General features: G+C 46.2%; 1 protein-coding gene across 1 annotated transcript in view; it reads right to left on the bottom strand.

The window, feature by feature from the left end:
- EMB (embigin) overlaps positions 1 to 26,735 on the bottom strand; it is a 45,610-nt gene that overhangs the window by 6,163 nt on the left and 12,712 nt on the right. The window contains exons 3-6 of the mRNA XM_036278813.1: positions 13,103 to 13,289; positions 12,803 to 12,891; positions 3,723 to 3,850; positions 474 to 753 (exon numbers count right to left, since the gene is read on the bottom strand). Of these exons, the coding sequence (XP_036134706.1) occupies positions 474 to 753; positions 3,723 to 3,850; positions 12,803 to 12,891; positions 13,103 to 13,289 (684 nt within the window). The remainder of the gene's footprint in view (positions 1 to 473; positions 754 to 3,722; positions 3,851 to 12,802; positions 12,892 to 13,102; positions 13,290 to 26,735) is intronic.

Here is a 26,735-nt window from a genome sequence, read left to right as displayed (position 1 = left end):
GTTCGATTCCCGTCAGGGCACATGCCCGGGGTTGCAGGCTCACCCCAGTAGGGGGCGTGCAGGAGGCAACCAATCAATGTAGCTCTCTCACATTGATGTTTACATCTTTCTCTCCCTTCCTCGCTCTAAAAAATCAACTAAAACAAACATATCTATTAAAAAAATAAAATAAAATTGTTTATATTAAGCTACCACAAAATTTCCCAATATTCCAGGACCAAAGCACCTATCACCTAATTAGTATGTAGGCGCCAGTAACACCAAAAGAAAGAGGGGAAAAGATATATTTTAGCACTAAAGTATTTGAGTAGTTGAAACAGGAAGACCATCAGTACTACCTGATAGCTCGCTGTCCCCATTGACATCCACAGAAATATCACTCCAAAAACAAAAATTGGATCCCCCCCCTTCAAAAACTCTTGTAATGTAGTAAGTCATGACATGAGAATGTTACTTAAAAAAATAAATCCTACCTGGGCGGTTCTTTTTCTTTTTGGTGTACATTTCACAAAGCAGAATAATAGCCACTAAAACAACCACCTCAGCAGCTATCCCAAGGAATGGTTTGAGGGGCACCAGGAAGCTGAGCACCACCAGTTCCACGCGGCCGCGGCTCTCGCCCAGTGGGAACACCGCACGGCACCAGTAAGCACCTTGATCTTCCTCCGAGAGGTGCGTCATCGTCAGCTTTGTCCCATTGGCATTGGTCGCACTGACCGCATACTTATCATTCACGTGAACATCGAGAGGGACCTAAGAAAGGAGACATTAAAATCCAGTCCTATCATACTGCATAAAAGACCCATGTCCTCAATTATCCAGCTTTGAGCAAAAGCTGTACAATAGCGCCAAGAGGAGCAGTCACCAGACACAGGCATATTAAAACCGGCGAGACGGTCTACGTCCCAGAGCTCGAGTCTTACCCGAGTTTGCCCTCTGAGAGGCAGCCAGCAGAGGAGAAGTGCGCTTTGCCTCAAATACTTGGAACTGAGTGTCTGGAACGGCGGCATGCAGGTCAGCATGGGTAATATTACATGGGAATTAAAAAACATGTGGGCTTTGCCTGCCGGTGTGGCTCAGTGGACTGAGTGTCGTCCTGTGGACTGAGAGGACCTGGTTCGATTCCTTAGGGTTGGGGCACATGCCCAGGTTGTGGGCTAGATCCCCAGTAGGGGGCGTGCAGGAGGCAGTCAATGGATGTTTCTCTCTCCTGTTGATGTTTCTAGCTATCTCTCCCTTCCTCTCTCGCTAAAAAATCAATTAAAAAATACATATGTATGTGTGTGTATATATGTGTGTGTGTGTGTGTGTGTGTGTATGTATTTTTTTTAATCCTCACCTGAGGACATTTTTTTCCATTTTTTGTTCAGATAGAGTGGGAGGGAGAGAGAGGAAGAGAGAGAGAGAGAAAAAAAACATCGATGTGAAAAGGACACATGGAGTGGCTGCCACTCGCATGACCAACCAGGGCCGGGGATAAACTGCAACCGAGGTACATGCCCTTAGCAGGAACCAAACCCGGGTCTCTCTGGACCACAGGCTGACGCTCTAACCGCTGAGCCAAACCAGCCAGGGGTTAAAATATATTTTTTTTAAATGTGGGTTTCCTTCTAATTCCTGACTAGCTGTTCAAAGAACTTTCCCCTTCACAAGTCTAGTCATACATTAAATCAACTATTAAATTAATGAAGCTATTAAATCTGATCATTCCTATAGCAGGGGTGGGGAACCCTTTTTCTGCCAAGGGCCATTTGGATATTTATAACATCATTTTCAGGCCATACAAAATTATCAACTTAAAATTAGCCCGCTCTATTTGGTCAAACATTTAATTAACTCGCCGCTAAGGTGGTAGTTAGAACTGCTTCTCTTGGTGGGGCTGTGATGTTCGCTGGGACTGACTCCGAGGGCCCGGACGTCCCCACCCCCACCAGAAAGGCAGATCACTGGCTCCTGGTTTGGGGAGTTCCTCTGGCTGGAACTGAAAACTGAAGATGAAATCTTCAGGCCACAAAAAACTACGTGGAAGGAAGGGTTGGTGAAAATCCCCAGTGAGTCTGGTATAGGTGATGCCCTGCCCATTCTCTGACTTTTCACACCTGGATTTCTCTCAGGCAAGCTGGCTTCTGAGATTCACTGGGTTTTCCCAGCCACTCAAGAGCCATACTAAGGTATTGGGGGGCTTATTTATTTAATCCATTTAAATCCAATTTTATTCTCAAGCCATGTGACATCTTCACTGCCTGTCACTCACCTGCACTGCTCAGTAGAGGTTAATCTGCATGCAGTACTCTGGGAGGTGATCTGAGGAAGAACTGACTGTGAGTTTATTATCTGCCCCCAAAGTATAGTGACCTGGCTCCCTGTGCCCTGCCTGACATGCTTTTTACAAATGAGTCTCTCGAACTCGGAGCTGATAAACCACACTGCTGCCTGAGTAACAGCATCCCAGGTGGGTCTGATGCAGACGGTCCGTCTACATTTTGCAAAAACATTTGCCCTAAAGTTTCAACCACCCTCCTCCCTGCATTCTTCTCACATCCTGATAGGACCCCTGCTTGGGGCCAAATGAAGAGAAAATTAATAGAACAAATGGAGAAGCACCAACTACATTCCAAATGTTCACTACAATTAGATTTAGGGTATTTTTGTCAGTAACACACCTGCATAAACAAATTAGACTGTGTGTTTCCAATATCACCATAGACAATTTTTACATATTTACGTGAAATATTTACGTACACAAATGTTCTTTCCTGATCACCAATACGAAGATACGCAAACGTGTTACTGGTTTACATCTACTCCTACGTGCTCTGGAGTTATTTCTTTGAACAATCAAAGCGATGCTATTGCAGAACCAGTCCCTCTCCCTTTCAGTCCTTTCTCTACCCTCCTGCGACGGTCTATGATGGCATCGACTGCATCTAAGAAGGGACCTGATATGTCACTTTAAGATCTACTCTGTGTCACAGTATTCCTTCCAGGACTGCGTTTACAGAGTCGAATTTCAATGTTTGTTAGCAGCAGGGCAATAGATGGGTGCCCCCGCAGGACAAGTTTTCTAAATCCCCGTGCTGTTACGGCTACTTGGAGAAAGCAAGAGAGCCACAAATCATTTCTTCAATACACATGCTTTTCTTAACAGCAAATCTTTGAATATCCACGAAGGCCTTATTAGGAAGGTTGCGGAGTTGGCTTCTCTTACGTTTCCAAAAGGCCGAAAGAGGCCAGTACGAGTTACTGAAAGAACCTAAGACGAAAGGCGAAATTACCAAGGTGCCCGCCTTTTCTGAAACGGTGTCATTGTGCAGCCTTCTGTCACAGGTGTTTGCAGAAACAGCAGGGAAAGAAGAAGGCTTTTTTTTTCTGGTTACTTTCATGAAATGATAAGGAAAAAAAATTCTTTTTTGTTGGGGTGATTTCTAAAGTTAACTAAAAATGAATTATAACTTCCTTTCAAAGAACTTAAATACATTGCTAAGTCTAAGAAAACAAAGTACCAGCTAATGAAACATGAACAGTATCTTCTGATGCGTAATGTCATAAGCTAAAAACATCCGATGCCAATTCCATTTATCTCTGTTCTTTATGAGGACATACTAGAGAAAAAGATCACACACATATAGGCAGTCCTAGCAAGTCTGAGTCTGTTACAATCATTATTTGTGGAACAAAAGGTTTTATTTTGTTTTCTTCAAATTAAAGAAATAGGGTCTTACCTGTACACTCCCATTCTCACGGTACCAGGTCCAATTTAAAGGAAAACAATCTTTGCATTTACATATCAAGACAGTTGAATCCCCCACATAGGTGATTAGTGGTTTGTTTTTGCCATGAAGTTCGGGGACTAAGAAAAATGAAGAGAAATGTATATCACAGAAAGAGTTTGAGGAGGGAAGATGTATTCAAGTTGAAGTCATGTTCTTCCGTTGTCTCATTAATATGACTTTCTTTACGTAGTTTTAGTTCTATACAAAATGAAACTAGTTTATAATAGTTAGGGTGTATAGTAGTAAGAGTAAAAGTAGTATTTAGAAAGCTCAATATAATTGTGCCATCGACAGGGAAGAAAGGTCTATCATGGAGCTTACTAACAATCACAAGCCCTGTGATAACTCTTACGGGTTTGAATAAGAAAGAAACTTTGTGTTTCAATCCTATTTTTTCCCACCTATTAAGTTACTTTGGAACATTTATGCCCCAAAAATTTCATCTTTAGATGGCATATGATTAGGAAGACAACATTTTCAGGATATACATTCTTTAGCTGACACAGATTTATGAAAAGCCATCAAAGAGTTAGAGAAGGTAAGATCATGGAAAAGGAAAATAAAGAGAAAGACAACAGAGTAGGAAAGAAAAAGAGATTAAAACAAAAACACACTTTCATTTGATTTTATAAAAAATATATATTAATAGCCATTATAATAAGAAAGTTTAAAGCAGATGCCATTGGTAACACAAAAATGAGCACTGAATTAGTAAACAATCAAGTGTTAAGGATTGAATAACTTGGCCAATAACTTAAAACATAACGTAATAAAAAGCCAACCAATAGCCTTCATGGTGAAACTAGTTCCTTCTGACTGACGTCGAAGGCTATGTAAACTGACCGGCTAAGATGACTTTGGTTGTGTTTTTTTTTTCCTTTTTTTCTTTTTCTTTTACTAATTTTAGCAGGTTTTTTTGTCTTTTATTTTGCTTTTCCCTTTTCACTATTGTTTGGTTGCCAACAGAAGAGGCATGGGGAAATTATGTCTACATTTTTAATACTGTGTTGACAAATTTTATAGGTATTTTTTGGTCTCTGCTTGTTATCCTATTTTTAGATTTTATTTTTGGAGGGATGAGGGTAGGGGATAGAAAGATCAATATCAATTTCTAAAACAAAGTTTCTAGGTTAAATACCTTTCCCACGTTCTCTGGGCTCTCTACCCCCCAGAGATCATCAGGCCGGATATATGGACCGTAAACAGAAGGGAGGGAAGATCACTGGCAATCGCTGGAAAAACGCTCTGACCAGAGAAGGGGTGAAAACGGAGTTTGAGAGCAGGGTTTCTTCATGGCTTCTGTCCCTAGGTGATCCCTGGACCATGACGAGTGGGAAGTACCCTTTCCTCCTCACTGTTCACAGGGGGCCTGCATGCAACCCCACTGTCCCCCGTCATTCACAGGACCGCTGCCCAGCACAGTGCTGCACGAGGCACGCGGATAACAGAGAGAGGCAACTAGGGGGAAGGCCTGTCCCCCACCAATGCTCCAGGGACCACAGGACCAACGACAGAGCGATCGAGAGGTCCACACTTCTCCACTTCTCATAACCAAGGGAGCACGTTTTGGTGGAAGTGAGTGTCTACAGTTCTATAGTAACCGAAGATGTGACTTGCCAGTCCGAGTTCATATTCACCCCACTAATCGTTGGTGAAAACCCAGTGGGTACCACCGGGGTGTCCCTGGGGGAAGAGAGGTGGGCGGCCAGCTCGGCCGACATCGTCCCAGCCGGGAGATATTCCTTGTGAGAGGCCACTGGTGTCCCATCTGCCAATGGTCACCTTGAGGCTGAGGCACATTAAGGGACATGTGGCAAATAGGTGTCATTGCAAAGGTCAGGTCACGCGTGAAAGAGACAGCACCATGTGACAGTGACAAGATTTGGGTCCACAGAATATCTGAATTAGAATTACAGCTTCGGTGTTCCTGGTATTGAGGACAAAGGTGGGTTATACCCGCCCCGCAGCGTTGCCGTCCAGGATTAAATATGAGCACACAATACGTCAAGCGCTTGGTGCTGAGCAAACACCACAAAAAGTCAAAGTCTGCTGTGATCATGGCCGGACACTTTTTTCCCTAAATGAGCAGTGTGTGATGCCCGTGGCCTCCTCCATAGCGGGCTTCAGCCAGCTCACTGGGGTGGACTGTCATCCTCGGCCAGAATGACCGGGCCCGCTGGCCACGTGGAACAGAGAAGGAAGACCTGGAGTCAACAGAACTGGAAATTCGTCTGAATTCATCTCAGGTCCACTGCAATGTGTATGAACAACTCACATTACGGGTGCCAAACGGAGGCCCTTGCAGACCATGCAGCCCGTTTGGGAAAGGAGATTAAAACAGAAAAATTATGAAAAGCAGATGATGAACTCATAGGAGACAAGGCCCCGAAGAATGAAGAAGCAGCAGCTTTGAGATGCTGGTGACGGATCCACACTTGAAACAACTTCGCAGTGAAACTATGCAAATGCTTCTGCTTGAAGCACATGTTCAAGGGCTTGGCCAGAGCAGTTGGGTAGGATTTTGCTTGTTTTATTTTACTTTATTTTTTTGCAGTACGTGCCCTTAGCGGGAACCGAACCTGGGACTCTCTGGTCCGCAGGCCGACGCTCAACCACTGAGCCAAACTGGCCAGGGCGATTTTACTTGTTTAAAGGATTACAATTTCAGCATAAATTAGAACACTTTAAATCTCCTTGCCACATAAGAAATGACAACAAATGGGTTAGAACCTTAAAGAGAAAGTCTTGTTTTCTGACCTATGTAACATATGGAACAGAAAGACGACACGGAATAGCAACTTTGTTGTAAAAACTATGAATGATAATGAACTGTCCCATTCACCACATGCTGGATTTAACAAGAAAAGGCAGAATAAAGCAAGTAATACTTTGAAACAATCATTGAGCTATAATTTTAAATAAGACAATAATTGCTATTCACACGCCTTTTTAAAAGTAAAAGACGGGTCCCCCTTTAGCGTAAGCCCTGACATTGTTCTTTCTTTTTCATAATGCAGACCCTGACTTATGCTTTGATCACAAAGGCATACATTCGGAGGAGCACCCACTTCAAAGATAAACTAGATCACAAGCCCCTCCCCCCATGGAGCCCCTTTGTTTAGAGATCTTGGTTGATTTCAATGACTGACATGTGGGTCACCTGTTTGTTTTCTCTTCCTATGCTGAGTTTCCCACTCGCTTTTGTTCGACTTCATCAATAAGGAATGAGCCACTGAAACCCTAGGCCCCGCCCACAACCCCAGTCAAAGCAGAAGCCCCGCCCCACGCTGGCTCCTTCTCTCTGTGACCTGGGTGCCCCCGCTCTGCTGTGTGATGTGTAGGTCTTGGAAGTAACAAACCTGTATCTTTTCAGAGCTTGTTGACATAGGGCAGGTGCCTTGGGGTCATAAGAGGAACCCCAAGGGTGGGTCCAGCGACAGCATTGATTATTGATTGGCTGACTCCAGTAGCAAACACTCTCAGGGGTGTTCTGCCCTGTTAAGTCAAGCGACTGTTGTCCGTTTTCGTCAGTTTGCTCAGGGTGTGGTGACCCCTTCAGGGCTCACTTGTCGACGCAGACAGCACTCCAGTGGAGGAAAAGAACCGAACTAAGAACATCGGAAGTGACTCTAGAATCCAGGAGAAGGGGTTGACCATCTGTCCTGATGTCAACATAGTAACTAGATTTTAAGCTCTTGAGAAACAAGACAATAAGTTTCAATGTCTCGGCTAAATTAGGCGGAGACACAGAACACTTCACTGTGTTGTTTTTCTTACAGCAGAGTCAGTTTCCCCCCTAGACAGGGGACATGGTGGCAGCCGAAGGCCGGACAGTGGTGTGGGGACGTAAGCCCCTGGTCCCAGTCAACCCTCCAGCTTTCCTGGACTGGCCGTGTTTCAGGGTCCTCCCTCCCAGGGCTGGGAATTTGCACCCATAAATAACTCCGCCCCGAGCTCAGCGTGTTCTTCTGGTTCCTGAGGGTGTAACCTCCTACCTGGAGCAGTAACCACCGAACTGAGCTCCGACCGAGAGGACCAGATGCCTGAGTTTGGATTTGAGGTTAGTAAGACCTAATGGCGAAGAAGGAAGGCAGCCACGTGGTCGAGTTCCCAAGCGTTTCAGCGAGGGCCGTGGCCAAGGCTGCCTAATAATAATAATTAAAAAATGGGGCCTGGCTTTGGTGTCTCTTTCTCGTGTTTGTTTCTGTATGAGGGTTTGTTGTGAAGAATGACGGGACCGAGTGAGAACACAGTTGTCCTCAGGTTTTACGCTATCAGTCTGTCGGCTCAGTACGACGTTCTGACCACACTTCCTTCCCTACCCCCAGCACCCGGCGCCGTGTGTGTCTAAGTGAACAGTGGGAACACAGAAGGGCTGGAATTAGAACGCCCCCGGGAAGGACCCCCCGCTCTAGGAGAGGCCTCCCCTGAAGACTTGCAGGTGAAGCAGAGCCCTGAGCTTGGCTCACATGGGGATTCTCTCCAGAAGCCAGCTTCCCCCCAAACCACCGAGCCAGAGCTCCACCCGCGGGCCCCTGGGGAGCCACTGTGGGTCCACAGTCAGCGCTGCCCCCTGGTGAGGCAGCTGAGGTCCAGTCGCCCCCGGGCCAGGCGGGCTAACCTGGACACCAGCGCAGCTCTGGCTTGAGCCGGGCTGTACCGGCGGTGTCCGCTCCCCCAGCCTGGTGCCCTCCCAGGTACCCCCACTTCTCCATCTCAGCTCTCTCCTCTCTGAAAGGAGCTAGGTCAGCTGGAAAACATATGTTAAACTATGACCACAATGTCCAGGTTGCCCGGCCGGTGTGGGTCAGTGGTTGAACGTTGACCCTGCACCAAGAGGTCGCCGGTTTGATTCCCAGTCAGGGCACATGCCCAGGTTGTGGGCCAAACCCCCAGTGGGGGGCATGCAGGAGACAGCCAATCCATGTTCTCTCTCATCCATGTTCCTATCTCTCTCTCCCTCTCCCTCCTCTCTCTCTAAACTCAATAGAGAAAAACATGTGAAACAGTGACATTCACGCAGGCTAAGAATCAAAAGCGGGAGAAAAGTACTGTTTTGGGGAAACACGGTAGGATACCCTTATTCAGTAAGCACCGAAGAGGCACAGGCTTGGGGAGCTGTCAGCTGAAAGGAGTTTTTCTAGAAAACCTGCGTATTTTATGAGGTTTGGGGGAGGGACACATTGCTGGGCCATTGAACCAGCTCAAGTGGATGTTCCGATCAGAGCACAGACCGCAGGTAAGCGACAGTGATGCCAGGGGGGACCAAAACCCAAATTCTGCTTTCTTTGCATCTCTTCTGTCGGTTTGTTAGTTTTTTGCTGTCCCCTAGATTCATAGGCAAGACGACAGTCACCACTGCTCTGCTCTGCTTACCGGGCCGATACCAGCAGGGCAGGTCCCGGTTATAGTGCACTCCACTCGGAACAGGGCTCGGCTGAACGGCACCCGGGGTCACACACGGCCCCGGGCTGCTGCTCATGTCCGGAAATATTTATGACGAGAGGGTCAGGGATGCAGTATCCTAATGTGTACAGCTGACCTGGAACTTTGGGTAAACTAGGACACAGGAGAGTCTCGGGATTGGATGAATCCATTTTGAAAGCTGTCGTGAAGTTGCTGATTCGGACGAATCGCCAGGGAAATGGGGTCCAGGATCTACCCCATGAAAGGGAAAGCCCAATGGCGCCGCCAGGCTGGAGACTCCTACCTGCCTATCCACGGCCTGGAGCCTGATCATCTGGGCCCGAGGATATCTATGTATTTTCAAATTAGGGAAAAGGTTCCTTCCCATACGGTCAAGGACAGCTACCTTCAACACTGGCATTTGAAGGTGAAGCTCCAGCCAATACCATTACGCCTTCCTTCCGTCCTTTGACCCCTTGGGGACTTTCCCAATGACGACTGATGGAGCCAAGACAGGTTTCATGGCACTTGGTACGTTCAACATCTCGCCATGATTTCCCAAGAGTTCCATGTGCTAGCACTTGTCCCTTACCAACGAAATTTCTACATCTTTCCACTAAGAGATTTTAACATTCAAGAACTAGGTAGACGTTTTCAGCAACTACCTCCGAATATCTGACCCACTGTGGAGACATGCTCATCACTCATCTCTCCCGGGTGAAGAGGAATCTGTCGCCCCAGTAACCGGCGTCAGTGGCCAGACACAGAGCAGGTTTTCGTTTTGTTTCTGCATCACACTAGTCAGCGGGCCCTTGCACAGTCTCGTGTGATACGTCAACCAGCTCCCGCTCCCAGCTGAGCCGGGTACTCAACAGCAGGATTTGGGTTGGGGTGAGTTTTTTTGTTTTTTTCTTTGGCTCAATTTAAAACAGAGGATGAAGCAGGTTTTTCATCCACACTCACTTGCAGTGCTGCTAAGGAAAGATATTCCTACTTCTTAGGAAAAACCAGAAGCAACCCATGTGGAGAAAGCATCCCAGGATATTGATAAAGAACATGTACCACTCCAGAAGCCTCACAGATCTAGTTAAACAACGGCAATGCGAGTTGTTTTGCAGATGCCAAACATCTTTCCATTGTAATCAAATAAAATTATTTCTCCAAATGACATTAATTGCAATGAATCACAGAGAATTATTATTTTACCAAAAAAAGATCTAGAAGGGCTCCATTTATTAATTTTATAAATATCTTCATGATATAGTATATATTTAAAAGTTGCATTAATGTTAACTGGGCATTAAAAAACTAATAAACTGAACGAGACTGATTTTTTTTTTTTTTAAAGTAAATATTCGGCGGTGATTTCATTCCTCAAGCACTTGATTGCAAATACAGGCTTCGTGTTCTTGCTGCAGCGACTTCCCTCAAAATAGACAGGAAATCAAGAAGCCCTCTCCAGGACCATGCAACACTAAGTCCATTGGTGCACTGCGAGGTAACATGCTCCTGGAGCCTTCATAGAGGTGAGCATGATCACTTCCAAATAATAGCTCAGGTAAGTTATTATAAGAGAGCTAATGAGAAAAATGTAATATATTCAATATTTAAACTTTGACCAGGCATAACTAGTGCATAGAAATGAGAGCCATTTCGAAGGGGGGGGAAGCAATTTTTACAGTTGAATTTCCTCGAATCACATCAAGCCTCAGGATGTGATGAGCAGTTCCTTAAGACCTATTTAAACAAGGCTCAATAAAATGTTTACTAGGATTGTCTGTGTGTACACAGGCGTGTGTGTACATGTGTTCAATATCCTTTTAACTCACTGGGGAGGGAAAAAGACAGAAGGAAAGAGAAAATTAAAAAAGGAAGGGAAGGAATAAAGGAACGAACTGTACATAGTCTATCCTTCACTGGGTTAAATAGGCAAATGGAGGAAAGAAGCTTGAGAGAGAATGTACATGATCAATACCGTCAAAGGGTAAGAGTTTCTGCCTTTGCAGAGACCGAACTGCATAAACACAAGGATTCATTACATGTAGCACATGAAGGAAATGAGTCGGTGAGTCCTGAGAGAGCACAGAGGGGTACAGGAGCGAACCTCTCAGCTCAGCGGTGACGAAGCAAGCCATCCTGCTATGCGTGGGGCCTGGGGACAGCATCCGTGGTTTGTCAGGGCAGCCAGCCAGACCTGAGAAGGATTTCTCATGTACCCTGGAAAACTAATGTGCAGCACAGCCCAAAATAGTTCATGTGGGGACAAACCACGTTTCCCAAGCACCAGCATGGGCACCGTGCTCACTAACCTATCACAGAACCTGGGTTTTTGTGAAGCTAATGATCCAACTTGAATGACTAGTCTTTATAGTGAGCTGAGACTGTTAAAGTTTTGGCTTGGCCCGGCCACTGTGGCTCAGTGGATTGAGGGTCTTCCCATTGACTGAGAGGTCCTGGTTCGATTCCTGGTCGGGCACTTGCCCAGGTTGTGAGCTGGATCCCCAGTGGGGGGCGTACAGGAGGCAGCTGTTTCTCTCTCACATAGATGTTTCTACCTCTCTCTCTCCCTTCCTTTCTCTCTAAAAAAAAGTCAATAAAAGTATATTTTTAAAAAAAAATTTTAATCAAACACTTTAAAAATCAATAAATAAGTAAAGAGTTTTGGTTTGATGATGGAAAGAGTAAAATACTTTGATTTGTCCATTCCCACAAGGGAAAGCTGAGGATAATATTCTGGGATCGTTCTGACTTGATGAGATCAAAAGCAGGCAACCTTTGTGCATCTCCACAGTATTTTTAACTTTAGGTGTCCTTAAATGTCCAAGTCCTGGGGCCACGGACGCATGTTCTCATAGTCTGGGAGTGCAGTGACCCACACCTGGAGGGCTATCATAACGCCTCTGAGTGTAGAGGGATGGATGGATAGATAGATGATGGATGGAGGGATGAATAGATGATAGATAGATTAGATAGATAGATAGATAGATAGATAGATAGATAGATAGATAGACAGACGGTGGATGGATGGATAGATGATGGATGGAGGGATGACTAGATGATAGATAGATAGATAGATAGATAGATAGATGATGGATGGATAGATAGATGATGGATGGAGGGATGAATAGATGATAGATAGATAGATAGATAGATAGATAGATAGATAGATAGATAGACAGACAGACGGTGGATGGATAGATAGATGATGGATGGAGGGATGCATAGATGATAGATAGATAGATAGACAGACAGACAGATGGTGGATGGATGGATAGATGATGGATGGAGGGATGAATAGACAGACAGACAGACAGACCATAGATAAATTGATAGATTCCAGAGACTGCTATAACTTACAGATTAGCTGGTATTTCCAAGTAAAACCAGTGCTTTAAACCAGGGCAGGGACGCGAGTGGGAGTGGGAGTGGGTTGGGAAACGCAAGTCCTACACTGGGTAACACCAGGAAGCACGACTTCACTGCCACTGATGACCCAGTGGAAAGCACCGGATTTCCGTCCGCAGCATCATGTTTATATCGCAGCAATAATTTAAAAACCGAGGGATGCAGAATTCTAAGCCTAGAACGCTGAAGTTATAACTCTACAGATGATTCGTACTGACCTTTGAAATTAAATGTGCCCCTGTGTTCCTTTTCCTCTTGAAAGAAACAAGAATAACTTCCCATTTGTTTGCTATTAATGATGGTGAACCTAAAGATAAGTCACGTTATTAACACAGGCTTAGTTCTCAAAACACTCCCTCATGATAATGAAAAGACTTAACCATTTATCAAAATTGTAAAATTAAAAAAAAATTCTGTAATAACATTCTAAGGACAACACAAAATGCCAGGCAACAAACCCATTTGGGATTTACCTAGCAATGTCCCGTAACGTACAGGTTAATATCGGGTGTACTCACAGGTATTGGGTATACAGGGTGTTTCCTGTGGCACTGGTGACAAAATCGTTCTCAAGTTGTTCATCATCTTTTCTCCAAGTGACGTTCACTGAGCTCGGATCCCCCGACGCTGTGAACTGGCATGTCAGTTCTACATTAGAAGGTTTTTGCAAAGTGATATTCTTTTCTACCACGGCTTTGGAATGTTCTGTTGGCCACAAGAGAAAACAAAACAAAACGATGTTGTAAAAGGCACACGTAGGGGAAATGCAGTGGTACACAGAGCAGTTCAAATCATCAGCGTCAGTGCTGCCTGAGACAGTGTTGTCACGTAACATCCCTTTCGAGAATTGTTTCTCTGTCAACACAGATTTGATTTTCTTTATTATTCTCTTTCTCAGGCACCTCTGAAGAAAAGTTTTGTTAGAGACATTAACAGAATTGCCAAAGCTCTAGGTGGTGATCTTGATCTCCTTAAGATCTGTGCTGGCCTGGGTGCAGGAGGGAGAACACCATTGAGCGGGTCCTGTGCTGGGTCAGAAACAGGGCAGCCATGAGGACAACTCTCCACTGGAGAGAGGGAAACAACCGTCTCCTCTCTCAGCGACCACGTCATCCGTGGTCACTACAACCCTCTCCCCTCTCAGCGACACGTCATCCGTGGTCACTACAACCCTCTCCCCTCTCAGCGACACGTCATCCGTGGTCACCGCAACCGTCTCCTCTCTCAGCGATCACGTCATCCGTGGTCACTACAACCGTCTCCTCTCTCAGCGACCATGTCATCCGCGGTCACTACAACCGTCTCCTCTCTCAGCGACCACGTCATCCGTGGTCACTACAATCCTCTCCCCTCTCGGCAACCACGTCATCTGTGGTCACTACAACCCTCTCCCCTCTCGGCAACCACGTCATCTGTGGTCACTACAACCCTCTCCCCTCTCGGTGACCACGTCATCTGTGGTCACTACAACCCTCTCCCCTCTCGGCGACCGCGTTGTCCGTGGTCACTACAACCCTCTCCTCTCTCAGTGACCACGTCATCCGTGGTCACTACAACCTCTCCTCTCTCAGCTACCGCATCATCCTTGGTCACCACAACCCTCTCCTCTCTCAGCGACCATGTCATCCGTGGTCACTACAACCCTCTCCTCTCTCAGTGACCACGTCATCCGTGGCTACTACAAAAATGATTTGTGTGTCATGTGGGTCTGTGTGCTATGCTGACTACCCTTCCCAGACTTCCTACTGCTTACGAACGTGGAGGAATTGGGTAAAGATACAAATCTAAAATAGACTAATTTAAATACACACCCTGTTGTTCTGAATTTTCACTGAACTTGAAATATCAGTACAAAGCCTTGAGGTGATATATCTATAGATAGATAGATACATACATACATACATACATAAAAGATAGATAGAGATATCCCACTTATGAAGGATACATAGAAGCAATTTTATTTGAATAGTGATAAATGAAAAATAAACATGAAGCAGGTATACTGCTCTTCCTAAATGGACCAAGGGTAACCAAATAATAGAGAAGGAAAACTTTCTTTTTATGAATTCCGGCAAATACATGAAGAAATACAATGCAACAGACGGTGTCACCAGCACTGATGAGCCACAGACCCAGGCATGTTGCGTCTTCTGCTTCCGTCACGTCTGACACAGCCGTGCGTCTCTTGAGAAGGAACACCCCACCCCTGGGAGGTAACTGGTAATAAAGGGGCTGGGGTCTCTAGATCCAATCACCCGTTATAGGAAACAGAGGATGGGAAAACACATTAAACCACACCCCGTGAAAGCAGTCAACACAATCCACATTGTCAGAAAACTGTACGGTAAGTGACCAGGATTTTTTCTACAGATAAGTTAGAAAAGAAAGAGAGATCAGCCTAAACATAAGACACTTTAAAAAAAAAAGATGCCTTTTGTAAAAAAGTAAAACTAAACTCATGTAGGAATGCACACCCAGGTAATGAAACCGTTTTGAACAGCAAGGAAGTGACCATATGAACATCAAAGCAGAGACGGTCACTCGAGGGCAGAAAGGGTGTCTGTGGGAGGGGACCCCATTGTGCAGACAGGTCTCAGTCTGTGCTCAGCAGTGTGGAGTCACTGAGAGCAGAAGGCAGCCCTGGCCGGTTAGCTCAGCGGTTGGAGTGTCGGCCTGTGGACCAAAGAGTCAGGGGTTTGATTCCGGCCAAGGGCACGTACCCTGGTTGCAGTTCGGTCCCCAGAGCCAGTCGGGGTCGTGTGGGAGGCAGCCAATCGGTGTGTCTCTCTCACATCGATGTTTCTCTCTCCCTCCCTCCCTCCTTTTCTATCTGAAATCAATGGAAAAATATCTTCTGGTGAGGATTTAAAAAAAATGTAGAAGGCAGAACCAAAATGTAGAAAGGAAAGAAAAGTAGAGCTTTAATAAATTAACATGAAATCACTGTTAATTATATCTAAAACTTTACGAAAACGCTTCCTTAAGCGACGGCCAGGTGCGAAGTCCGCAACAGGTACAGCCAGTGTGGATGCCTTGTGAGCAGGTGCGGGACACACCGCTCCTGAATTCCCACATCGCGGGACTGAATTTTATGATCAAAAAGAAGGGGGAGGGGCACCTTGCGTATAGTTAGACTTTAACAATTTCCACTCTATGGGCAAAAAATTGAGCCTCTTACTCTATAGCAGAAATTATGCTAGGTAGTAATAACAGCAGAACATGTTGCAAGATTTACTATATTTGGAAAATGTCCTCACTTCACCTTAGCTCTGGAATGCCCTTTAAAAGGGAGTCCCCACTCTCTGTCCAGAAATCTACCTCCCTGGTCAGACGAGGGGTTCTCTGTCCCCCGTGCCCTCTCTGGTGCATACAGCATGCTCTGGTATCTCACCCACACGACAGAAGGCGCTTCTCTTAGGTTAAACGACCTCTTAGGTTAACCTGACAACCTCTTCTCAGAGCTAGTGTTGTATTTGATGTCGCCAAAATATCCGACAGACGCCCTCCTCCCCACGTTCCCTTACCTGGGCTTGCATTGCAGGGTCTAACACTCTGTTATCCGCACCACCGTTCCGGCTCCCAGTACTTGCTGATGTCCCCGGGGACTCTGCTCTGGCTCTTTCCCCTTCAGGGTTACACTCCCGTGTGGATTCAGTGCGCGTCTCTAACATCCTTTATTTGCAAAACTCTTAGCTCCACGCAGACTTCCTTCTCGATGGCCCAGGCCCATAGCGCCCGGTGTGAACTGAGCGTCTGGGTAACCCAGATGTACTTCCCACTCACCAGGTCCAGGGAGAGGCAGTACTTTCTCCGTCCCTGACCCATGACGCCGAATCACATACAGTAGAATTCAGTTCTACCTCTGAAATGTCAAAACAGTTTGCCCAGTTGTCTCCAACTCTCCTAAGGACAGGCCTTTGATGGGATTCAGGTCACACTAATCCCAACATAACAGCACCTTAGTATATGAATATTGTAAGCCGAAGGGGTTTGAGAAAACAGCAGAAGCAGAAAGGTCACCCTGACCCCTACGCCTCCCTTCTCCCCTGAAACAGATCATAAACTCTCAGGGGAGAGGTACCTCCCTCCACCCGGAGGAAAAGAGCATCCTTCTCCCTGAAGACAGGGACACGAGAAGGGTCCTAACCAGCAGGCCTCGGTACATCCCCAGCTCCTTACTCTGGCCTCGCCCCCTCTGCCCTGCCCCATTCCTCCACGGCTGTCCGCTCTTCCCCCCCAGCATCGGCACCCAGGTCCGTTTCTCCGGTCTTCACGGAGGCTCCTCTGTCACGCAGAACTGGGTTAAAGAAATGTGTATGCTTTTCTTCTGTTCATCTGCCTCTGTCTGTTTAATTTCCAGACCTAGTCAGGGATCCGAGCGGGTCTAGGGAGACTTCTTCCCCCTTATACCTTCACTGTCTTTCGCCAGCATCAGACAGGGACCTCCTGACTTCTCAGCTAGTTTCTCTTCCTCCACATATTTTCCATAACACCGCCAAAGGGGTACTTCCAAAGCAAACCTCAGATCACGTCGCTGCCCTGATTAGAAACCTTTCTTCTGCAAAATAAGGATCTTTGGGTTGTTGTGTTTTAATTGCAGTAAGAACATGAACTCTACTGTCCTAACAGGGATACAACACAGCACTGTTACTGAGAAGCGCATGGTATACTGATCTCTAGAACTTACTCCCCCTGAACAACCAAACTTAGTACCTGTACTAACACCTCCCCATTCCATCCCCACCCCCACCCCCTCAGCCCAGCCCCGACAGCTGCCGTCCTATTCTTGCTTCTATGTGTTTGAGTATTTTAGATTCCTCATATCATAACACCCAAGACATGGAGACGGTCCAAGCGACCACTGATGGATGAACCGCCCACAAAATGTGGTAACACACACAATGGAATGTCATCCAGCCTTTACAAGTATAGAAATCTGGTGACAGGCAACAACTCGTAGAAGCCCTGAGGACAATACTCCAAGTAAAACAGCCCCAAGGGGTGGGGAACACCCGGCCCGCGGGCCAAAGAAGGCCCAGGAAATCATTACCAGCTACCACCACCCACCTCACGAAATGAGTCTGACCAAACAGAGCAGGCTCATTCTTAAGTGGGTCATTTTGGATGGTCCTTGAATGAGGTTCCAAATATCCAAATGGCCCTGGGCAGGAAATGGTTCCTCGCCCTTCAGGAGGACAGACACTGGATGAGGCCCCTGCGCGGGGTCTGCCTCCTACAGGCTCTGCTCACGGCAGTGGGCCTTGGCTGCTGCTGCACGTGTCCTTGGAAGGCTGAGCTGGCCTGGTTTCTTGCCCCGCTGGTGTGTAACAGGAGAAGGGGAGCTCAGGAGGTCAGAAGACCACCAGTGTGGCCAATAGACCACCCACCAGTGTTCACTGTTCACATCCTGGAAAGCTCTGCTCACACACTGCTGAGCGAGCCAAGCCTTCGGGGACTTCTGTGAGCCTTCTCCCCGGTCGGAGCGTCGCTCATTCCTGCTGGCCTCTGCCCAGCCTGAGCCCACTCCAGCGGGGCCACCGTGCTCGGAGGGAGGAGACCCCCCTCGCTGCGGGTGGTGGCTGGAGCGGGCTGCGGGGGCTGGAGCACCAGAGAACACGATTTTGACTCTTGCATTATTTCCGACTCCTCAGCACCCTGTGGGGCTGCGGACACTCCACCTTTCGTGGGGAGGACGGGCAAGGAGAGGCGGCAGCAGCCTCACTCCTGGGGGAGGGATGACAGAGCCGTGTCCGTGCCAGAAGGTGATGTCAGGATAAGGTGCTCTTTGCGGCCACGCTGCCCATTGGAGGCTGCGAACAGCTGTCCCCACACTGGTCCCACTACGGGGTCGAACAAAAGCTGTCACTCATATTGCCGGACGCTCTGCATGGCTTAGAGCGTTTTCTCTTCCCAGAACCTCGAGGAGACAAGCGCCTCTCCTACCGTCCCTGCTCCCTAGGAGAGGAAGCTGAGGCGCAGAGGGGGGCCGTCTGGCTCCAGGTCACGTCCCGGGGGTGACTCAGCTGACCTCACCTTTGTGTGAGGCTGAGTCCGGGTTCCAGCAGCCAGCCGTGCGTACCCGCTCACAGAGACAGGGACCCCGCGACAAGGGGATCAGCTTCACCACTTCCAAACCACTGAACAAGATGTTACATGAGAGAAGATGTGAACGGAAGATCAAACTGATTTGTAACGGAGCAGTACGGCGGTGTGACGGCGGGTGAAGGGGGTGACCAAAATGTTCTAAGGGTGCACCCTTTCAACTAAATGCTTCTGTGACGACTGCAACGACAGGTCCTTCTCCAAGCCACGACTGTCACCTCACTGCTGCTCACATTTGCAGAGGCTGCTAGGACTTCTTGCTTTCCATCAGGAAATCACAAGCACCAAGATGTGTCGAAAGAGTTTTACTTCTGACTTTGAAATATCTCGTGGTTAGACAACACACGGCTCTGTCCACTGGCCTCGGGGGACGGTGTGTGAACTTCCCTGGCACGCCACAACTGCATCATGTATTTCTGCTTTTTTCCAAGTGTTACAAAATTGTCCATGACATCTACATCTCCAAGACTATACCCATCCACTCCGTTTCTGAACTATGTTTTTTAGAAGCTGTTCTTAAAATCGTACAGTAATTTACATCGGTCTAAATACTCTTATTTTTATAATTTAAAAATGTTTTAAGGATATGTCCCTTTAAGCAATGTGTAATCTTTGGGGAAATGACATGTTAGACCTTAATGGGTCCCTTCAGGAATCATTTCACCTGAAATAAAAGCCTATTAGGAAAACGTAAAAAGACAATTAAAAGTTCTTACAGAGGACAGTGTTTGCAAGCATGCTTTAAATCAGGAATTCTCATTAAAAGAAGTTAAGTGTACTACAACATATAAAACTCAATAGCAGTGAAACAAATGCCTCGATTTTAAAAATGGGCAAAAAATATGAGTAGACATTTCACAAAAGAAGAAATATAGATGACCAACAAATATATATAAAGGTGCTCAGCATCCCTCCTCATCAGGGGGACACAAAGGGAACACCATGGGACTATCATCACATCTGCTGCATGGCGACCGGTGTCGCGGGGTGTGGGGGAAGGGAACGCCTGTGCACCGCCGGTGTGAATGTCAGTTGGTGCAGCCATATGGAAACCAGATTGGAGACCCCCCCCCCAAATTACCAGCAGAACCTCCGTATTACCCAGCATCCCACTTCTGGGTACACCGCTAACGGGGATGAAGCAGGACCGGGGAGACGTTTGCACTGCCGTGCCCGCTGCCGCGTGGTCACAGCAGCAGAGAGCAGAACCACCACGTGCCCATCCCCAGGAGGATGGGCGAAGGCGCTGTGGTACATGCGCACGGGTATGTTTTTCAGCCACGACAGAGAAGGGAAGCCTGTCTTACAGTAACACTGAGAAACCGGGGGACTTGGTGCTGAGTGAAATAAGCCAGAGGAGGATACATCCTGCATGAGTTCACGTCCATGAGAAATGTGGAAAACGTTCAACTAGAAGCAGAGAGTAGGGGGTGGTGGCCAGAGACTGGGCGAGCAGAGATGAGGCTGGTCAGAGGCACGGAGTGACTAGAGAGCTCATGGGCAGGCGTGAAGACTGTACGCAGTAACATACTTGACAACATTCTACTGAACGCTGGGAGTATGCTACGAGAGGTGTCAGGCACACTCGTCACACACACAAAGAGCTACGTGAGATGGCATGTTAACTAGCTCGACTGTGGTAACATTTTGTTATGCATATAAAATCATCATGTTAAACATGTACACTTTAAGTATATATAATTATTATTTTTTAAATATCTTTTTCAAAGAAAAAAATAGCCTGGCCAGTGTGGCTCAGTTGGTTGAAGCATGGTCCCATGCACCAAAGGGTGGCGGTTCAGTTCCCGGTCAGAGTACTTGTCTGGGTCTTGGGTTTGATCCCCAGTCAGGGTGTGTGTGGGAGGCCACTTATTGATGTTCCTTTCTCACATCAATGTTTCTCTTTCTCTCTCTCTATCTCTCTCGTCCCCCCTTCCTTCCTCTAAGATCAATAAGACAATTTTTAAAAAGATCTCAAATGCAATCTAAACCACAGGTGGCAACAATAAAATATCATAAAAACATTCATTATCCCCAAATTAATCTAGAGTCAGTGAAAAATCAGTCCAAATCCCCCAAAGAAGTATTTTTTGTGGAATTTGATTTAAAAAAATAATCTATACAAAAGAGTAAAGGTCCAGGAAATAGGAAAACATATATATGTATATATATATATTTTTTTTTTTTTTAAAGAACAATAACTTAAAGATATATCAAATGTTGCAAAAATTAACGTTCATGTTCATAATGCTGGAAAATCCCAGGAAACTAATGGAATAGAATAGGCAAGATTTTCCAGATTGTGAGCCAGGAACTATTTGTGGGCCATGAAATCAACTTGGTGGTTGCCACCAGATTTTTTTTTAACGTATTGGAAGAGAAGACAAATTACCAGTGTGACACACCTGTGGGTGTGGGCATTGCCTGGTGGCTGTTCGTTTGGGCGTGTGCCTACAGGATTGGTACATCAGGTGACAAGGTAAATTTGCTTCTCACTTTGCCTAGCACTCTGAAAGGTTGAACATCACTGAAACAATGGAGAAAAAGAATAACCCATGGCACACTGGAAAATCACAGGATGGTATCTCAAAACCACAGGAAAAAGAACTATTCTTTCAAGAGTGTTGAGACATCGGTTGTGTATGTAAAAAGAACAATAATAAAGTTAGTGCCCAGCCTGAGTAACCAACAGGAGTCGGGCTGAAGAGGCGTCTTCCAGCCAAGGACTTACAGAAGAAGCCACATGGACACTGAAAGGAAATTCAGTTTCAGACATGAGCAGAGGGAACAACATGAACACACAAGGAAAAGAATACAGGCCAGGTGGCCAGGGGGTGCAACAGGTCCTTCCCTCGTGATCCTCAGAAGGACCCAACCCAGCCGACACCATTATCTCTGACTCCACCCTCCTACTGAGAGAAAATAAATTACTATTGTTTAAGCCACAAAAAAAAAAAAAAAAAAGAGGAAAATAAATGAAACTTCTTCACAATAAAGACCACACCTAAAAGTGTAAGGACAACTGGGAGACGATATTTGTAACTTCTGTAAAAAGCACCAATTAGTATGTAAAATGTATAGCTGCCTAATTTAATTAATTTAGAAACACATAAACACAATAGGAAAAGAATATTAGGAGAATATTAACAAAAACACACACATGTAAGTATGTCTAATTCTAAAATGCAAATTAAAACAGCAGTGAGGCAGTTTTTCATGCTCATGATTGCAAAGACAAAAAAACTTTAATAATATTATGTACTGGTCAAGATCTAGAAAAATATACTCAAATATGCGGGTGGGGGAAGGAGCAAATGGTTAAGATACTTTGGAAGGCAATTTGCAAGTATCTATTAAAAGTGCACATGAGCCCTGGCTGGTTTGGCTTAGCTGTTGGAGCATCGGCCTGCACACACAAGAGTCCCGGGTTCGATTCTGGCCAAGGGCCTGTATCTCGGTTGTGGTTCATCCCCGGCCCTTGCTGGGGTCGTGCAGTTGGCACCCAGTCGATGTGTCTCTCTCACAGTGATGTTTCTCTCTCTTTCTCTCTCCCACCTCCTGCTCTATCTGAAGATAAATGGAAAAATATCCTCTGGTGAGGATTAAAATAATAATAATAAAAATAAAAGCGCACACAATTTCTAACTGAGCAAGTCTACTTTGTGGGATTTATCCAAGGAAATGTGCAGTCATGCTCAGGGGAAGGTCTGCAGAAGTGTTCACTGCTGCATGGTTTACAATCGCGAAAAACTAGGTGCAGCCCAGCCGGTGTGGCTCAGCGATTGAGTGTCGACCCTGCACCAAGAGGTTGCCGGTTCGATTCCTGGTCAGGGCACATGCCCAGGTTGTGGGTCAAACCCCCAGTGGGGGTATACAGAAGGTGGCCAATCTATGTTCTCTCTCATCAATGTTTCTATCTCTCTCTCCCTCTCCCTTCCTTTCTCTCTAAAAGTAAATAAAAAAAAATAAAAATAAAAAAACTAGGTCCACTGACAGAAAAATGTGTAAGTAAGCTGACATATTTCGACCGTGTACACAAGTAAAAGAACCAAGCTAGTTCTGTGTATTGTGGCTCGATCTCCAAGAACTAGTGTCGAATGATAGCAGAAAGCAGTTTCAGAATGATATGTAGGGGTTGATACCGCTAAAATCGCTAAAATTAAACAATAGGAAACAATACTGGATAGTCCCAGAGAGACTAAGGATTCACGCCCACCTCCCACGTGATCAGAGCCAAAGAGCTGAGACAGAAGCGGTGTGGGGGGAAAAAAGGACTTGCACTTCTCCTGACAAGTTTAGTTTTTTTATCCCCACAAGTTCTATTTGGCTATTTTTTCAAACTTTTTTTTTTTTTAACCGCAGAATATTTCTTCTGTGCCCCTACCTAGAATGTCTACATCTGCAGCCCTGGACTAGGATTCCCGCTGCTCCTTAGCTCCGTCTCCGTGTGGGGCTGCTGCAGGGCTCCCTGCACTCTGTCCTGGGAGCTGGTCCTCAGTCGGGGTTCATAGCCGGGGGGAGGGGGACAGTCCGTCCTTCCACAGAGGTTTTTCCTTTGCTTTCCAGCGGAAGCAGCGCCCCCCGTGGTCATTCGTGTGTGGAAAGCTCCTAGACGGCGCAGGTAGTGTACCTGTGGGATCTCACCCTCCTGGAGAGCCGGCCTTTGTCTTTGAACACTTCGGGGGGTTTTTGTTTTTGATGCAGAAAAAGACTAAAACCCAGACTCCAGCTTTCCTTCACCTCATGCCGGTCAGCCAGCTCTTTCCCGTGGGTCAAACCTTCCACTGTGTTTATAGCTGAGGAAGGATCAGCTTTCTGGGAGTTTCAGTTCCAACCATCCTCTTCGCCTGGAATCGGGGCTTTGTTCCTACACCTGTGGCTCTTCAGACTCAAGTGCCTTGGCAGCAAACACAAGGAAACCCAGCACGAGATGGACTCCGAGGTCTGGTGTCTGGTGTCCAGCTTCAGCCAGTGGAACTGGTCTTTACACTTGTGTGTACTTAGCCACGCAGTTGAAAGGACGGTTGTTATATTTTAATTTTCCAGGTGTGGCAGGAGGAGTTTCAGATTCTCTGATTTACTATATGCTAAAAATAAGATCATGCTTTAATGAGCTCAGTTTTACTTACGTAATTAAAAATTAATAAAATATGCCCAATACACATCAGAGGAGCAGAAGCAGTATGTACTTTATTCAAGAGGTAGCTTTTCCCTGTCCCATGTATGCTAGGAGTCCCCATGCGTGTCACTCTGCCCTGTCATCTGACTTTGCAGTGAGGTTCTTTATTCAGCCTTAACAACCACGTGATCATGAAATCGCTTGTCTTCCCATGTTGAGGGGATGGGAGACAGTTACCCAGTTCTTCTGTGTTATGTGTTGAGCTGTAGTTCTCAATGGGGAAGGGGGGGTATTTTTGCCCCCAAGGGGACATGTGGCAATATCTGGAACTGTGTCAATTGTCACAACTTGGTGAGTGCTACTCAGACCCAGTGGGAGGAGCCCAGAGCCCAGGGATGCTGCTAAACAACGTCCCACATACCACCACCCAGCAACAAAGATCCACCCAGCCCCAAAGTTTCATATTTCTGCTAAGGAGAAGCCTTGGTCATGGAAGGTTGACTTGCAGGTACTCCGGTCTGGGTTATGTGGTGGGTCCCTCATCTCCCTTCACTGTCTCTCACGCTCTACAAAGGTGGGGACTCCCGTTTTCTCTCTCTCTCCACCAACAGTCCTGACACGAGATTTGATGACTGGTAGCTGGTAGTCTGCCTCTGAGAAACATCATAAACATTTGCACCTTGTTGGAGTCCTTCTAGAATGTTCTTTGCACTGGAGTATCTGAGCAGCCAAATGTAAGGGCTCTGCTTCTTTTTTCTTTCTCCGTCTCATTGGCCAGGCAGCCGGCCCAGGGGTTGAAGGAGCCCTAACACAGACTTCTGGGCTGGGTTGCTCTTCAGCAATGCAGCTGCCTGTCCTGACCTTGACTGGTCTTCTCAAATTGTCCTTAAGCTACAGTCTGTACCTCCAATGCCCATTTTGTCTGCCTCCGTGCCTCAATAGGACCATGTCAGGCCAGCTGCCCACATCTCAACACAGTGAGTGAAACGTGCCATTGGGGAGAGCCTCGGCCGACATTCTCAGGATGGGCTGATGTTTTGATTTCAACCTCTGGCTAAACTGTAACACATTGACGGAGATACCAAACATGACACAATATGCAGAGGGCGTGAAGAAACAGAAGTAACAATAAAGAAACACTCTAGTTACTGTAAACAAACAACGAATTCCAAAATATTGACGCGGGAAACCTAGCAGAGTGATGTGAAAACAGTCCATTATCAGATCAGGTTTTAAAAATCCAGTGATATCAGAAAGGAAAATCAATTTTATTCTTAGTCAAGTCAATTATACCTTCATAATGGATTCATTATCTCAGCAAGTGCAGTTTCTAACGCAAGCCTATTGATAAATAAGGCAAATAAAACAGCTTCCCTTCCATTGTTTGTGAAATGTTTTACAAAGTTTCAAACTAATGCAAGTTTTCTTCAACTAGGTACATTGTTTCGGTGATGCTGTTAACTGAGCAGTAGGAAAAGCTGTCTAGCCCCGGCCAGTTTGGCTCAGCGGTTAGAGCGTCGGCTTGTGGTCCAGAGAGACCCGGGTTCGGTTCCCACTAGGGGCACATATCTTGGCTGCAGTTTGTCCCCGGCCCTGGTTGCCCTGGTTGCCCTGGTTGGGTCGTGCGGGTGGCAGCTACTCGATGTGTCCCTTTCATATCAATGTTTCTCTCTCTCTCTCTCTCTTTTACTTTCTCTCTCTCTCTCTCTCTCTCTCTCTCTCTCTCTCTCTCTCCACCTCCCCCCCCACCCTCCCTCACTCTCCCTCCCACCCTATCTGAACAAGAACATAAAAAAATGTCCTCAGGTGAGGATTAAAAAAAAGAAGAAAGGAAAGCTGCATAAGCTAAGCTCCTGATGCCAGACTACCTGGGTTCCCACAACTCTCACTGACACCTGTGACCTCAGTCTATTCATTTACTCTGTTTGTGCCTCTTTTCCATCCTCTGAAAATTACAAATAATATCCACTGCATAGGCTATTATGTTTATTTAGAAATATATACAGTCATACGCTGCATAACAACTTCTCCGTCGGTGACGAACTGCGTATATAATGGTGGTAGACCAGATAGCCTGGCTGTGTAGTAGGCGACACCAATTAGGCTTACGTAAGTGTACTCTGTGATGTTTGCACAAGGATGACATTGCCTAACGACGTGTTTCTCAGGGTATCCTGGTCTTCAAAAAACGCACGACTGCGTTTCTGTTAAGTAAGTAATTAGCGATATTTTAAAAACATAGCAGAATAAATAATCAGGCTTCCATGAATCAGAGGTCGTGTCTTTCCCAGGCACGGGACCCTGTGTTTCCCAGCCTGAAGCATCTTTGGATGATAAGTGAAATATGCTAAGAACTGGGCCAATGGTGTCATGATGGTCCGAAACTTGCAACGAATGCGTTACATTTGAATTTCTCTACCAGAAACATTTTGTCCTAAAAGAGAGATCAACTTCCACACTGGCCAGAGAGGAAACAAAAATAATATATAAAATAACTGTTGTAAGTACCATTTTCAGACGCACATGAGAAATGATATAATTTATATTGGTCCAACGCAAATAAAGCTATGACGATATGAAAGCATCTTATTTATAAAGTGGCCTAAAAAGTGAGTGAGAATAAAGCCCAGGGTTCCTCCTCCTCATCAGTACATCCTCAGATTTAAATTCCGTATTTCGGGAAAGGCAGCGCCTACAACCAAACGTGCCGAACAACCTGCGCAGGAACGAAACCATCGACTCACAGCTCACACATCCAGTCTCAAAGGAATGTCAAATCCGTTCTGTTGTCGACTGAAAACAAATCCGAGCTTAGATAAGGAGGAACTTCATACAAAGAGTCTATTGCAATCAAGAAAATGCTCCCGACGTTGGATCTGCAAGCTTTTCAAATCAAGCAGAAACAGGCCCTTCTTCCCCGGGGAGGGGAC

Source organism: Molossus molossus, unplaced genomic scaffold (genome assembly GCF_014108415.1).
Source record: "Molossus molossus isolate mMolMol1 unplaced genomic scaffold, mMolMol1.p scaffold_m16_p_3, whole genome shotgun sequence".
NCBI classification, from domain to species: domain Eukaryota; kingdom Metazoa; phylum Chordata; class Mammalia; order Chiroptera; family Molossidae; genus Molossus; species Molossus molossus.
Note: the sequence above shows the minus strand (reverse complement) of the source record. Positions and strands in the feature narration are given on the sequence as shown.